The sequence below is a fragment of the Anopheles ziemanni genome, chromosome 2 (genome assembly GCF_943734765.1).
Source record: "Anopheles ziemanni chromosome 2, idAnoZiCoDA_A2_x.2, whole genome shotgun sequence".
Taxonomy (NCBI): Eukaryota; Metazoa; Arthropoda; class Insecta; order Diptera; family Culicidae; genus Anopheles; species Anopheles ziemanni.
Window position 1 is genome coordinate 6,642,740 of NC_080705.1, and position 15,371 is coordinate 6,658,110.

The 15,371-nt window shown below is 44.7% G+C and overlaps 2 protein-coding genes across 2 annotated transcripts; one reads left to right on the forward strand and one right to left on the reverse strand.

The window, feature by feature from the left end:
- Positions 1 to 3,275: 3,275 nt before the first annotated feature.
- On the reverse strand, positions 3,276 to 5,898 carry LOC131286832 (mRNA-decapping enzyme 1A). Its single transcript, XM_058315838.1, has 2 exons — positions 5,801 to 5,898; positions 3,276 to 5,659 (listed from the first exon to the last, which is right to left on the reverse strand). Exon 2 carries the CDS (start codon positions 5,457 to 5,459, stop codon positions 3,744 to 3,746), a length of 1,716 nt encoding a protein of 571 aa, XP_058171821.1. The 5' UTR covers positions 5,460 to 5,659; positions 5,801 to 5,898; the 3' UTR covers positions 3,276 to 3,743.
- A 548-nt stretch (positions 5,899 to 6,446) lies between these two features.
- Positions 6,447 to 13,826, forward strand: LOC131282900 (uncharacterized). The gene is made up of 8 exons (XM_058312483.1): positions 6,447 to 6,783; positions 9,301 to 9,494; positions 9,581 to 9,768; positions 9,847 to 9,942; positions 11,876 to 12,103; positions 12,174 to 12,340; positions 12,418 to 12,867; positions 12,940 to 13,826. The coding sequence occupies exons 2-8, from the start codon at positions 9,320 to 9,322 to the stop codon at positions 13,202 to 13,204; spliced, it is 1,569 nt and encodes a 522-aa protein (XP_058168466.1). The 5' UTR covers positions 6,447 to 6,783; positions 9,301 to 9,319; the 3' UTR covers positions 13,205 to 13,826.
- The last annotated feature ends 1,545 nt before the right edge of the window (positions 13,827 to 15,371 follow it).

Genomic DNA, 15,371 nt, shown 5'->3' on the forward strand with positions numbered 1-15,371 from the left:
AAAAAAACGAATAACACCTTGCGTGCGGTTGACTTGTGGTCCGTTAAAGGGACTGTGAACCCGATCAGACATATTTGTATTACAACGGTACAGCCGAAAGCAAAGCTAAATCATTTAATTGTTGTGCATTGTAGATGTTTTATACGGAAACTAATGAAACAAACGAAAGAGGGGGAAGAAAAAAACACACACAAATATAACGCAAGCGGAACAATATGTGGTGGTTGTGAAGGTGTGTAGATACGCTTTGGTGCGGTAGGTTTTGTTTTTTGGATTCCCCGAAAGGAGGGAAAGTGGATGAAAGAAAGAAGCCCCTAAAAGGATCTCCAAACCCCGCAGCAAGCACACGCAAAAGAACGGAGCAAACGTGAAGTCTTTAGGAAAAAGGATAGTTTAATTTGATTGAACAGTCGGGGATGAAAAGAAAAGACACAAAAAGTTGACGAACAACATGAAAACAAGCGTCAATATAAACGAACAAGGAGATGTAAAAAGGAAAGAAAGCAACAATAATAATAAAAAATACACATAAAATGAATGTTACTACCAATGTAAGCTTTTGTTGACGTACGTTATCTACACCATCATCGATGCACACGTACACACACACACATACCCACACCCATTCATACATAAACAGATGATACAATGGTTGAAACATACAAGTAGGCAAAAAGGATAACAGAACACGCTAAAGACAGAAGGAATCAGCAAAACTCTTGACATGCGAATATAAGTTTAAAAGTTTGAAGCTATTGCAGTTGAGCAGAAAGCAAATAATAAACCGATTACAGATACAGAAGCATGACGAGATTCGTTTCTGGAAAACTGCTACCACCAAATTTCCGGATGCGACTTCCTATCTTGACCTTGGCCTTTTGGCGATGCTCCTTATAATGAGCAGAAAGCAGCAAGGATAATGGGTCGACACGAGTGTTTGCCACGAATACTTAAGAACTCCTTAGAGCTACTTCCCCGGTTGGGCAGGGATGAGTGTGAATCAAACATAGTAGGCTGGCTGGTGTGAGCTACAAACCGGTATCGTGTAAATAGTATTGTTCAACATGGACGGCGCAGCAGCAGTGGAAAGGTATACACTCCAATGAAGGGAAGACCATTGCATTTCTCTGATGGAGATCGTTCGTTACGTGTTTGTTGGCTCCCCCTCTAAGAGCCCGATCTGTGTTGTCCCGAGCTTCTGCCTTCCATCGTTCTGCCAGTGTGTGTGTGTGTGTCTGTGTGTGTGTGTATGTGGACTGTATCCTTGGACCCCGAACCGGGTTTGTGCGCCGTTCTTGTGATTGCACTACGTGCTATCGTGGGTAGCGCTGGAAAATGATTGATTTAAACGATCGGGAACGTTCGGGAGAAGGTATTGGACTTTTGGTTGGGGTACCTTTTGGGACTGGCAGAGATGAACCTAAAAATAGAAGTGGTTGCAAGTTGTTAAGCTTATATTGTGTACAGTGAGGTCGGTTTGGTTGTGTTGCGGGACAGAGCGTGACGAGAAGAACGAGTAGATCATCACACAGGTTAATATGCAAATCAGAAAGGATTTAATCGGACGCCGACAAATGCCAGTGAGAAGGGGTACGCTCGAACAAGTAAACGGAAAGAGGACAAAAAGAAAATAAGTGAGATTGTTGTGAAATATCCTATCACTGATGCGCGGGAGGGTAAGAAAGAGCGACCGAAAATGCAGGAAAAGTGTTGTACTATATACAAGATTTTATGTAAAGCAAATACGAAAACAAAAATTGAGAAATCAACTGTGAAGGGTAGAAAAGAAAATAAGGGAAACCGAATTAAGATAGAGAACACATATATATATATATATATATAAATATATATAACGAACGCGAAGCGGCAGATGGTGCAAACAGAGGGGGAAGGGAAAAACTCGTTGAGATTAGTTGGCATGAAAAGTTTATAATGGTTGAAAGAGATGAAACTGAAATGAAGGATACGAAAAACAAGCTGTGAAAGAATGGGGACATACATGTTTGAGATAATGTAAAAAAATACAAAAACAAAAATGAATATGAATTGCTCTGAGTTGTTGTTGTTCTGTTTACACGTGTTTAAGAAAAAGCAAAAACAATATGTATGCATGAACAATGAACGGAATGTAGTGAATATTTTCTTACAGTTAAGAGATTACGAAAAAAAATGAAAATTCTCTAATTTTTTTTGTTGTTTTTTCTGTTGGCAATGCTATTTTTTTTTTGTTTTTATTGGCAAAAAGGTAGCGCTACACTTTTTGTTGTCGTATCCTTTTGCTTTTGCTTTCAATTTTCCTTTGCCCGTACTAAAAGTCACTTTCCTTTCGTTCCATTCGTGTTCGTTTTCAGACGGAGAACTGATTTTTCCTAGCTCCAAGCATTCTTCGGTTGCCTTTTTCTGCCCGTTGCATTTATGTTGGGGATGGTGCAATGTCTGGTCTCTTCCGTTTCGGCAATCTCTGCCAGCCTGTGCTGCGCTTCCAACAAGTCTATAGTAATATTACACATCGAATGGTATCGGGAATTATCTACTGGGTACAAGGTTATTTCGTTCATTAATTTAATCTCCATGTTTCGGGCGATAATAGTTTACAAGGTCTACCATAGTGTAATGAAACAAATTTAAGAAAATTTAGACAATGCGCTTAGCGTAGAGATGCACAACAAGTATTTTGCAGGACAATCGTCAGCCGGCATGTTGTGCGTGTGTCCTTTCATCCCTCGTTTAATCTCTTTTTGTGGTGTCCCCTTATAGGGGGCGAACATGGTATCGAGAGAAATTTCTTAATTTTAACAATCTTACTGGCATGGTGAAGCTTAATATGTTACGTCGGCAATCTTGCGGTCCATATAGAAATCAGAGGAGGAGAAAGAGAGAAAATTGGGCTACGATTTTGAATGGGAAATGCAATTTGTTAGCCAAAAAATTACAACCAATAGTACTGACGTGTAAAAACTATTTACAAATAACTTGCCGCTGGTGGGTAATACACCCTACGAATCAAATCTAAAAAAACGAACACACCTTTTGGGGACAATTTCTACAGTACGTCCCGCCGAATCAAACAATAGTTCATGCTGTTTTAAAATTCTTACCAATAACTAAACGTAAGCAATGTTGAGAAAATTTACAAATAACTTTGGATAACAACTATTTCAGTTCAATTTAACAATGTTAGAAATTTAAGGTCTGTTTGGGTCGATATTGGGATTGAAGAAATCTAGTTCATAATTTACTTAGCCACAAAAAAAAAGTGAATAAGTGAATAATTCAGGTATACACAAAAAAATAATTGAGTTTAGTTTACAAATTCGTATCGAAAGACTTTTTATGATATCTTTCCGTTGCAACTTATGTCGAGGGTGTTTTGCTTTGCCCGCATATGTGTTTTTTCTCTTTCTCTTTCCACTTTTTCAGACTCCTTCGATAGTTGAAATATTTCATCTTTTAATCGGTTCATTATGTTTCGCTGCGCTTTCATGCAATCTGGCTTGCTATGTCTGCACGTAACAGCATCCAACATTGACAAGCATGTTTTACAACGGACCACGGAGAGGTGCGAACGACGGACGAATCAGTGGAATAGTGAGTGCGCGGTACAGTTTTGTACTTGAATGAAGCGTAGATGTGCAGTGGTGGTACTTGAATTGCGAGGAGGGGGGGAACGGGTTGCTATTGCTGTGCAAGTTGGGGCGGAAAGAGTAACACCCGAAAAGCCGGGCCAAATCTGCCTGGGAGCCTTAGTTCGATATCATCTCGGTGAACGACTTGACGTACGCCTCGTGTAGCTTCCGCACAAAGTCTGGATCATGCTTGATTAGGTAGCTGACGGCCTGAATGAGTTGGTTTTGCGTGAGCGGTTCCACGCCCGAGCCATTCCCACCGGTGCTGATGTTGTTGTTGATCAGGTTGTTGTTTGTCTTGGACGCGGCCTTGGCTAGCAGATCGGCCGCCGTCGTCGTGGTGGAAGTAGGCGTCCCCTTCTGTGCACTGTTTCCACTGTTCGTCTCCGCTCGTTGCTGCCTGTTACCCGGTGTGGACACCGATTTGGACTGGTTCTTGCCCGAACCTGGTGTTGCAGTAGCGCTCAACTGGGCGTTGTTTGCTTGCTTTTGATGCCCAGCACCGCCGGGAGTTCCATTGCCCCCAACGCTGACGTTCGTGGCTGTGCTCGGCGAGTTCGTCACGGAGGTACTACCGGGAAATAGGCCTCCAAGCGTCGTCCCCTGCGACGACGGTTTAAACATGGTCGGTGGCATGAGGGCCGGTTTCACCACGGTGGCCCCTGGACCCGCTGTTCCCTCGGACTTTTTCAACAGTTCGTGCAATGGCGTTTGTTGCTGTTGCTGCTGCTGTTGATTCTGCCGCGATTCCAGTTCGCTAATTTCAATTAGCTTCGTCTTCGGTACAACCGGTTGATGAGCGGCGCGCATTGCACCGGACAAATTGGCCGCACTGAGGAACGTTGCGAGCGGTGAGGTGCCGAGCTCGGGCACGCCAGATGGAGTCTGTGGACCGTTACCCAACATTCCACCATTGCTGCCACCGGCTGACACGATCGGGATACCCATTCGTTTGAAGCTACTCTCGAGTTCGCTCACATCCGGAGTGATTTTCCCTTCCACACCGCCTCCGCCGGCATCCTTGAGCGGCGTCGAGGCACGATGTTGCTTCTCGATCTGCTCGAGCGTATGCACTGGGGCATGCGTCTTGAAACGGGGCACTTCCGAGGCGGCCGGTTGTTTCGCGGCGGCAAAAAAGTTCATCACACTACGGGGTGCGCTCTGGCTGGAAATTTGCTGTTGCTGCTGGTGTTGCTGCTGCTGCTGCTGGTGCTGCTGCTGCTGCTGTGCTGTCATGACGATAGCCGGCATACCGCTGTTGTTCGCCATCATGGCCTGCTGATTCAGTGCTGGATGATCCAGCATAGGTTTGCTGCCCGCCGGGTTGGTGGAATTGTTTTGGAAATCTTCTTGCGCCTTCGTGAGCATGCTAAAAATGTCTGTCGCGGGCGGACCTCCGGTTGGTCCACCGTTCATCACAGGCCGTGGCGCTTCACCACCCGCTTCCCCGGCACACTCCGTGACCAGCTTCTGTATGACTTCTCCAATACGGTCGCACTCGGAATTGTTGTAGAACCAGAAGCCGCGAATCCGCGACCGCTCGTTACGGTACAGCAGGAACGGTGGCTTGGATTGCAGCTCGATCTGGCCACGTATTGGCTCGACGAGGGAGTTCGTGTTGAGCCGATTGTTGATGAAAATGCTGTGATACGGCTCGGCGAAGCGGCTGTAGATGAACAGGGCGCCCTCGATGTCCGTCTTTTCCCACTCGTTCTCGGCATTGTTGAACACGTAAAACGCTACGTGTGCAGATGAGTTAACGATGTCCTTCGCGTACGGGTCGACCCGCTTGATCGCGACCAGGTTCATACGTAGCTCCGTCTGATCGGCCATAGTGTTGACGTATGGACGTTTGGCTGGTGACACAGGGATGCAGATACGTGCCCCTTTTGCAGCTTTTTCACAAGTGGGTGCTGATGCTCTGTCGAACTTTCAGCAAACTTCCACCACAAACAAATGCGTGTCAGCCGTGAATGCAACGCGGAGAAGCGGGGACACTTGTTCTCTGCTGCGGTAATTGGCGTTCCGTTCCGCTGAAGAGGAGGGAGGGGAGAGGAGAGAAAAGCAAAACTTTAATCACACTGCACTCGCGCATGATGCGTGCACTTTTCTTTTCAGCTGCAGTTCTTCATTTTCTCTGAGTTTATCCTTTCATTAATCGATGGCGCTCTTACCCTTTCCCTGTCGTGAATTTCGTACGTATTGCGCTAGACCACCTAGATATTCGCTTGGATACTTTCTGCGGTTTTCCGCAACACCATTCGCTTCCCTTGAGTACGTCTGTCCACTGTCAACGCGGTCGTGCTATTTTTCGAGATGAAAAGAGCGAGAGAGCGTGTAGACAAGCAGTCTGACAGCTGGCCATCGATACTTCACTGGCTAATTTTATTAATAAATAAAATTGCAGTTCAATTTTTACTCACCGAAGGAAAATATTAAACACACAAAGGAAAATAGTTCTACAGCGTTTTCTTCAATGAAAGCTAACGAGCTTGGTTTACTGCATTTTGTTTATTTTTCCAGGTGAATTTAAATACTGTTACTGGCAACCCTGCCGAACAGATGTCACAAGAGTAGTGTTGGTGAGATCGTTCTCTATTAAACTGGATATACGGTCAGGTTCAATTCTTTCAATATTAAAACCAGTTGTCTTGCTAAGCACATTTTATGCATAAGATAAACAATTGTCAGACTTCGAGAGGTACTTTGTGGTCAGCAAAGATATCCGTTTCCACTCCATAAATATTTTCAGTTTGACCTCGACGGTGTGCGTTACAATGCACACAAAGAAGCTCATCGGAGCAAAAAGAAAAAGGTTGCTGACGAAAGTCATTGCTCGCGACTGGACAGGAGGATCAACTTTCTGTTTTTAAAATTTCCACAAATCGTGTAAAAACAGCTCTGTGCTGCTACGAGATCGCGTCGTAGTGCATCAACTCGCTGCGGAGTGCAAAAGTGCGGTAAAGAAGCTGCATCGCATGCATCCCGTGCATCGTGCGGGAAGAATAATTGTAACCAAGTGCAGTGTGTTGTGACTCCGCTCACGACAGTGCAAAGTGAAAAGGCGAATTTGCAATCGCAAGAAGAAAAAAAACAACAAATAGTTTCAAGTGAAAAGCCAGTTTTAATGAGACTAGCGAATCTCCCAATTTCTTCGGTACGTATCTCGTCATTTCCGTTGCGCAAAGTGCAGTAGTTTATCGCGGACTTAGCATTTATCTCCGTAATGGTGGAGCAAAGTTTGCCAGCCTTTGTGGTCAGGGCGCTTATCGCGCAAAACGCGTCTGGCTGCTTGAGCTCAATTCTACTTACGACCGTGTGTGGGGTTAATCGCGGAGGTCGATCCAAAGTTTTTCGTTTCTTTTAGTCGTTCTATGGTGTGAACTTTGTACATCGAGTACTGGTTACTATTGCCATTGGTAACTTGGGTTACATTTTTATAATAATTGGATGCCAATTGTGTGTTAAAGAAAAATTTAATTGTTTATTTCGTTTCCGGAGCATCCGATGGGTAATTGCAAAATCAAACTACAATCGCCAGTCAATGAAGCATAGAATATGTGTATCGATTGGTGAATCAACAATCGGCTAAGAATTTGGTGGCCATGGGATAATCGCGTATGCAGTGCACGTACACCCGTCACCAAATTATGGTTTCCTGGCTTTGGAACGTGCTTATAGCCCTCACCGCAACAAACCATCAGCTCTTGGCTACGAAGTTGACAATGCTTCCAGCTGAAAATGGATAGGTGATGATATTCGCCTTTTCCAAGCATCTCTTTTTTTCTCGGTGGAGCCCCAGTGGCAAAAAATGGATAATCCGTTGAACAGCTAATCTTGCATCGCTACGCAATAGTTTACATCAGATTAGTAATTCCTATTATTGTACCCCGTCATTGCAATCTTTGCGTGTGTGTCATTTAGCAGCTCCATAATGTAACCCCCTAGCAACCAAACCACTTTATTGATAGGATAGAAAACGAAGCAATCGCAAAAGCTACTATAATTCTTCTCAGGTTGAAGTATCTGAGTCGTATGGTCAATCAATTATTAAAAGCGTGAAGTTCATTGCGAATAAAACAAACGCCATTCGCGACACGCTGACTGTTCAATTCAATGTTCGCAACCCCCTCGCCAAGCACTAAATACTTTGCACCGATAGTTGCTACAATCCGAGTGCAAACGAACTGGAAAGCACTTGCGTTGTCGCACTTAACATCAGCTCGGTACAGGTGCACCTGACGCTTCATTTTCCTTCCTTGCATTATTCTGATGCCGAGTGCACCTGCACTCCCGGTTGGGTTGTGCGGATTCGCGAACCATCCAGTCGCCATTGGCCAGGGTTGGGGGAAGTCAACTAACCTATAAACCATAGGTAGCAACGAGGCGGAGGATGAAAGGGAAAAATAACTATAGCGCCGTGAGGCTTTTTTGCTTTTAGTTTTAACCCACACGACGTATGCAATTACACGTGTCTTGCAGCTTAACAGACCGAAGGGCAGGGGAAAAGGGGTGTTGGACCAGCGAAACGGTGGAAGGAACCACGGCTCAACTAACCTTCACCGGACAGTTTATGTGTTGTGTCCGCCTCTTCATTCCGTTTTGCAATTGACACTGGCGCGAATAACCAAACGACCCCGCGGATGTGTGAGGTGCACTTGTAACTGGAATAGGAATGATCAATTTATAGCGGGACGACGATGCTTTCGTAAAGGGATCTGGCCGGAGTTAATTTGAGCGATTAAGTACTTCGGCGAAAAATAGGTGTCCCACAAAATGCATCCCATTTTGGGAGAACAATTAACTCCTTATTAAATTATTTTGCATGAAAACAGTATTCTAACGCGATAGTTTTTATATATTTTTTTTCATTTGCACCTCTTGTTTGGCACACACGTGGCCTACGTGGATGTGAAATGGATCGATTCAGCACGTGCGTATCGTTTTTCATGGTTTCTTTTTGCATGGGTCGAGCTATTTACCCTCCGCTTACGTTAACGGTAGCCTTTCGGTAAGGTTGAAGGTGAACGAATTGGAGTGGTACAGTTTATTCCGTTTGGAGGAGTAAAAAATAACACACATCCAAGAATCCTAGAAGAACTTTGAAAGGATCCAAAATGAGTCAAAACAGAGTAACGTTGAAAAAAGAAAAAACTTTAAATCAATAGTTCGTAATAATATACAATTAACATTTGACGATAAGAAGAACCCTTTTCCATATAAATGTGTCATTTCTGTGATAAAATATTTATATTGAATACACAAAATGGTGTTCCCAATTTCGCTAGGACTAATCAACCCTAGCGTTGGCTACGGTTAGCAAAGAGAAACAGTTAGAACGAATGGGGATTAATCATCGAAAAACATGTCAACAACGAAGAACTGCCTCCACCCTCGGTTTTAAGGTTCTGTTTTGATAAACCAATTCGACCTTGCGGGTTGAGCTAGAAAATAAAAACAGCAGCGATCGTCGAGCGACAAAATACGCCCCAAACTCAATTGATGGCAACGGCGGACATCTGTTTACTTTCCCTCGAAACTGAGTTACTAGTAGGAACAGCAAACATATATTTGTTGATATTTTGTCTGGAAGATAGTGTGAAGAAATGTCGCCCTTTGGAATCATTTTATACTAACTCTCTTTACTACTTTCCTTCTCGTACACCACTTTCAGGTCACTAATGTAAAGTAGTATGGTATCACGGTTCGAACGCCTAATGGGGTGCTCCTCTATCCCGATAGGAGAGACCTCGCCTGAGACCGATGCGCAATGCTCAGGCCGAGGCGACTGTCTGAACGGAACGTGTCTGTGCGAAATTCGCTACAGTGGCGAAGAGTGTTCCGGGTTTAACCTGCCCTACCATGCCGGTAAGTATTCGGTGCGCCATTCCGCAATGGTGGGAGAGACTTCGCTAACGGGCTTTCTTTCTACCATCTCCTCTACATTTCGGCAGGGATTTCCGCGGTGTTTTACTTTGTCGGGTTTGTCTCGCTGGTGCAGCTGATGATCTGCATCATTGCCGAGTACCAGAGATTGAAGCAGCCAAGCTTTCTCGCCGCTTGCCGTCTGACCACGCAGAAGCTACTCTATTTCTTTGTCTTCGTCGCGGCGGTGCTGCGTGGCGCTTACTTTACCACCCCGGTAAGACCCGAATAATGAACTCCGAATCGCTTCCGACGTTTCGCTGACCATTTTGCTTACACACTCCTTTGTTTACAGGAAAAACTGCAACCAGCATGGGTGTCCTATCTAATGTCGCTGTACTATCCACTCGTCATGACCTGCGCCTCGCTGGTCGTGTGTCTTTGGGCAGAGGTAAGTGTAACATTTCCTTGGGGGAAACTATTCTCCAAAAAAAAAAAAAAACCCCCACTGATAATTGTCACGTATTAAGGTTAGATGAACGTACTATATTTAGCATCATACTGTTGCGTGAGTGTTGGTTTTTCCTTGTTTTATTTGGTCCATCAAACAACCAAAGATGCAGCATCTAGTAAAGAAAACCCTTTCCGTAAGTTCTTTCGTTACTTGCGTCTATTAGATAAAAGTGACCGATAGGAGGGACGGAAAACCCCAGAGCTTGTAATTTATTAAACCGAAATGAGCAATTGCATAATTTATGTGGATCTATCATCCGGTTAGCTACTGCTATCATTTGCGTTGACTTGAATGACGTCAACCGTTGGTCGACGGATAGCACTATTAGGTTCGTCGGTACGTTTGTATACTGTAAGTTTGCACATTTCTTAAAGTGTGACGCATACGTTTCAACGGCCAAAACGACCATGATTCATTTTTAAGATATATTTTCTATAATGTGTAAAATTCATCAAGTTAAGTGATGTAATTGTTACACGCTTATCTCATTGGTAAATAGCATTAACGTAGAGGACAAAAGCGAATTGATGGTCAAGATCAATCTTTACAACAGTGGAAAACGATCTTGCGCAGTGGTTTAAATGAATTTAATGTTGGATTAGTTGACCCATTTGATGCATGGAGTATTCAAAGTAAGACCACAGAGATTTAGGTCATTCGAGAGTGATAGTACCGTATACTTGATGTTTGTAAGTAGGGTAAGGGATTTATCTGTTTCTTCGTTCGCTTATCTCGAACTACCACACACACGGACACACATATATATTCGGGAATGTTTACGGGCTTTAGTGTCTCTTTACACTTCTAGAACAACCTTGCATAACAATACAGTTGTGAATGGGTAGTAAAACATTGTACATTTTATTCATCCTTGCGAGGTTTAGAACACGAGTCGTCAATTTCAGTAACACCCGTAAATCATGTTCACCGCAAACCGAGAAACCGTGGACATTGGAATACTTCTCCTCCTTTTGGCCTATCGTCAAGCAATCGTATGCATAGTCACGTCACGCTAGAGTATCTCCTCCTACCAATTCCGGTGTTTTACGTGAAGTTTTGCACCCCAGCATACCTAGAGCAAGAGATGATAATGTCAACAGAGTACTTGACGCCGGCTCTTAGTAGTAGGGAGAACTTAAGTGGTTCCCTTTTCCCGGTAGGTTGGTACTGAGCCGAACCGGCAAACACTTCAGATTTGTGCACTTTCCGCGTGTGAAGGATGCCTTTTGCAGTACCGTAGAGGCACAGGTACTCAACGGTCGTCGAGCCAACAGCAGTAGCAGCAGCAGCAGCAGCAGCTTCCAAAGGCATTCCCTCGTTTGTGATCGATTGGTGGCCAAAGTGTTGTGTGCTCGACAGGACGGGCAGCCCTGGACGGTTTGCTAGAGTCGATTGCTTCCCGTAATTAAACGCGCCATTGCCTTTACCGCCGGTACGTGTGCGGCAAGTGCGAACGGCGACGACATCTAAGACGAGAGTGTGTACAGTTCCATGTACGGAATTGAATGTTCCATTTAAATATGATCGCGCATCATTAAAAAAGGTGATCGGTTTAATTCCATTCCGGGGCCACCGCTGCTCACGGTGAGGTTTATAATAATGCTTTCTTTGACGCCTAATGTATACCCACTCGTGCATTACCTTGACGCGCCGCCGTCGGGCACCGGGCGTGGTTTGTTGGCGGTGTTTAATGAATGGTGCTAATTGAAAAACTGCTAATGCAAACCAATTCACGTCCACATTATGGCACCACTCTTCCTCCACTTTTTAAAGTGTCCCTTGGAATCTTTCCCCGAGGGGATGTAATTCCGTGCGTCGTCCAATATAATCAACGCTTTTAAATTCATCCCTTCGTTCGCTCCGTTTGCAGATCTTCCATCTTCAGGGCATACGCTGGGAACGGTCGCAGTTCCTGTCGAAGAGCTTCCTCGGCTTCCTGGCGTTCAATCTGCTGCCGTACAGTCTGTTTCTGGCCGAGATTGCCTACTCGCATCTCTTCTCTGGCCGCAGCACGTCCTTCTTCAACGGGTGCTACGCGGCGCTCCTGCTGATCGTGGTCATCTTTTTCCTCATCTACGGTGTCGAGGTGTTCTTCAAGGTAAGATAGCTTACATTGGAAGTTGGAGTACGCTTAATGGTTATTGTAACGCTTTGTGTCACTTTTATAGGTCCGTGGTGGGTTCGTGTACGACTTCGGCGTAGTGCCAAACAGTGAGAATGTGAATGCGTCCCAGCTGCACCAGTCGCGCTTCGGTTTGCTCAGCCAGGCGATCATGATGATAGTGATCGTCGGGTTTCTCACCTCGGAAACGTTGGGCGACTTTTGGAAGAAAAAGTAAGCATCAATCAGCGAATGTAAGCGAATTAGACCTAGATAAACTCTCATGGTTTTATATTGTTCCTATCCATCAGAGTGCCCGTTTACTCACGTAACTGGCACGATATCGTGTTCCGGCTGGCAGAGGTCGGTGTTGCGCTCTGGTTTCCCTGCTGCCTGTGGAACTCGATGGCGCCGGAGCAGTTGTGGATTTTGAATCCGCGCAAGCTACTGACGCGCCAGATCGACCCAGTGGCGGGCAGCTCCGGGGCAGCCGGTACAGCCGAAGCGCCTGAACCGTCCACCTCCGCCAACGCCGAAGAGGGTCAATCGTTTCTGGCGAAGAAGGACTGCTGGATCTGCTACGATACGGACAAACCGGAACCGTTGATTCAACCGTGCAAGTGCATTGGCGACGTTAGCTCGGTGCACCACGAGTGCCTACGTCGGTGGCTCGTGGACAGCTGTGCCAACAGTGGCAGCGATGGCACCCTGCTCAAGTGCAAGGTGTGCGACTCTCCGTACGAAATCGAGCGTTCAAACAGGTGAGAAGAGTCGAAAATGAAAACTCCTTAATGCAGATATCATTTGAAGTTCGTGTTCGTTTCCCATTCCAGGCTCGACTGGGAGAAGGGTTTCACCATTCAGCACTGGGCAAAAACGATCATCATCGTGACGCTGATGTGCATTACGGGCGCTGGCGCTTGGGTCATCATTCAGCTGAACGAGGACTCGTTTGTACGCGTGCTGGTGGCCGGTTTTGCGATCATCATCGGTTACATACTGTTCAAGATGCTCGGCGAAAACACGGTCACCGCCATCCAGCGGGCGAAGGTGAGCTCGATCTACATCGTAACGTCGGTGAACGATTTGCAAACCTAAACGGCATGATTCGAGTCGCATACGACGCTGGTTTTACGCACGCATTTGTTTGGTTTTGTTTGACGAATCAAAGTAGGCAGAAAATACCTGGCAAAAAGAGGATGTTTGATCAAAGGATACTTAGACGCAAGAGGATTAATTAGTTCAAGGAGACCGCGATCCGCCCGGAGAAGAGTACAGCAACCCTGTACCGTTAATGTGATTGTGTGTACGCAACAAAGCTGGACGAGATCGCTGAGAAGGGGCGGAGTGTTTGTGTAGCACAAGTTGTTGGAAAAGACTCATGATGCCGTTTTATAATCCCTTTCGTGGGGTCAGCTTTGGCCTTTGTTTTTGGCGCGTTTTAAAGTGGCGGAAAAGTTTTCAACAAATCATCGGATAAAAGAAAGTTCCCTGAATCCCGAAATCGAAAATCGAGCACAATACTGTACGCGAATCACGGTTAGGAGAATCAACAAGCAATAGGTGCAGCGAACGTGAGGCAGATTGTGAAAACATATATTTAGTACACAACCAACAACCAACCATATGTATATTTATACATACATATATATTTAACTATCGAGGTAGGCGATGCAAAGGAGGTAGTGTTTGGTTAACCTTGTGTGCGTATCAAATAGGGTTTTTTTTCATAAGTTTGTTTTACATACATTATAGTTATGTAATGGTATAAAGTTTACATTGCAACAACGTTACGTTACAACACTAGTACCCTCCCATGTTGTTACCCTCTACAGGCGAGGTTGAACAAACAATCTTTTAAGATACTCCGATGTGTGTTGTTGTGCCGTGTCTTCTTATGTGACCTGCCTTGCTTCATCCTTCTGGACCGTGTTTGGTATTGGCTTTAAATGAAATCATAATAACCATTGTGGATTTAACTACTGCGAAACATTGCAAGTGGTGAAAGTTATTCAATCCCAACCCCTGTAGAAAATTATTACTAAGAATAAACCCACGTGTTGACAGGGGTTGAGATCGTTTTCCCTTCTCAATGAACCACGGGGAGTCACGGCAGGCATATATTGGCAGGACACACTGCAGCACTGAAAAAAAATCCCTTCCCCGTGAATTTCGTGTTTCCTCCCGTATTTGCTGCACCAAACACTCAACCTTCGTTTGAAAGTTTTTTTTTTATGCAAGTGATATTGAAACGTATTTTTAAGGAAAACGATAGTTTACATATTATCCCCACTGTGTGCTATAATATAACTACATCCCGATAATGGCCAAAATGGCGGATGGAATGTTGTGGGGAACGGAACGAACGATATTTAGAATGACGTAGAACGATTTGATCTTTTTTTCTAAGCACGATCACGGAAACAAACACGTATCAAACCATCGTGCGATCAGGGACTGGCTTCCAAGGGAGCCGTATGGCTGCAAAAGATAACATAAACGATGTTTAACATTGTCACGTTATTACAAAACAAGTATGTTAGCTTTATAATTTAAACAAAACATGTATATGGCTTTGTGGCACCGGAAAATGTTTGTCCAAGCAAAAACCGTTGAAATCCGGTTTATCAGCTATCCTCTAGCTGAAGCTCTAATTTATGATCGTTAACTTTGGCCTGAACTCCGGTGGTTGGCCGCACCGATGGTGGAAGCTTTTCCTTGATCGGTCAAGATGGTTTGAAAAAAAACAAACACTTTTGGGAGCTATTGAGAGTTAGCTGCGGCGGCGTAGTGATAGTTAGTTAGAGCTATAGGCATTTCATATTTGCGACAGTTTGTTTTAGTTTTTTTTTATTAATTTTATAATTCGACAAAAAGAAGAAACCATGAAGAAGGTGTGTAAAGTCAAAACAGTAAGGCATGGAAAGGCCATCAAATATTAACTCGCGTCATATGTGCATGCCACAAACAAATCTGGCCAAGTGAACAAATAATCAAGCCAATTCTCTTTACCATAAGTAGATCAATTGGAAAAAAGACTACCAGCGTCATCAGGACATCTAGGGATCGGGAAGACCTTATGATTTGATCTCTAAACGGAAACGGCAATTTGATCGATCCTTGGTTAAAAGTGTAAAGGGATCGCATCCAGTGATCGCGAGATCTCAATTTGCACCATTCTATGGCCCTTCCGGGGGTGGAACCGCACGGGAGGACAACTGAAATGTTGAGTAGTATAACCCCGTTCGAACGAGATCCCTAATAA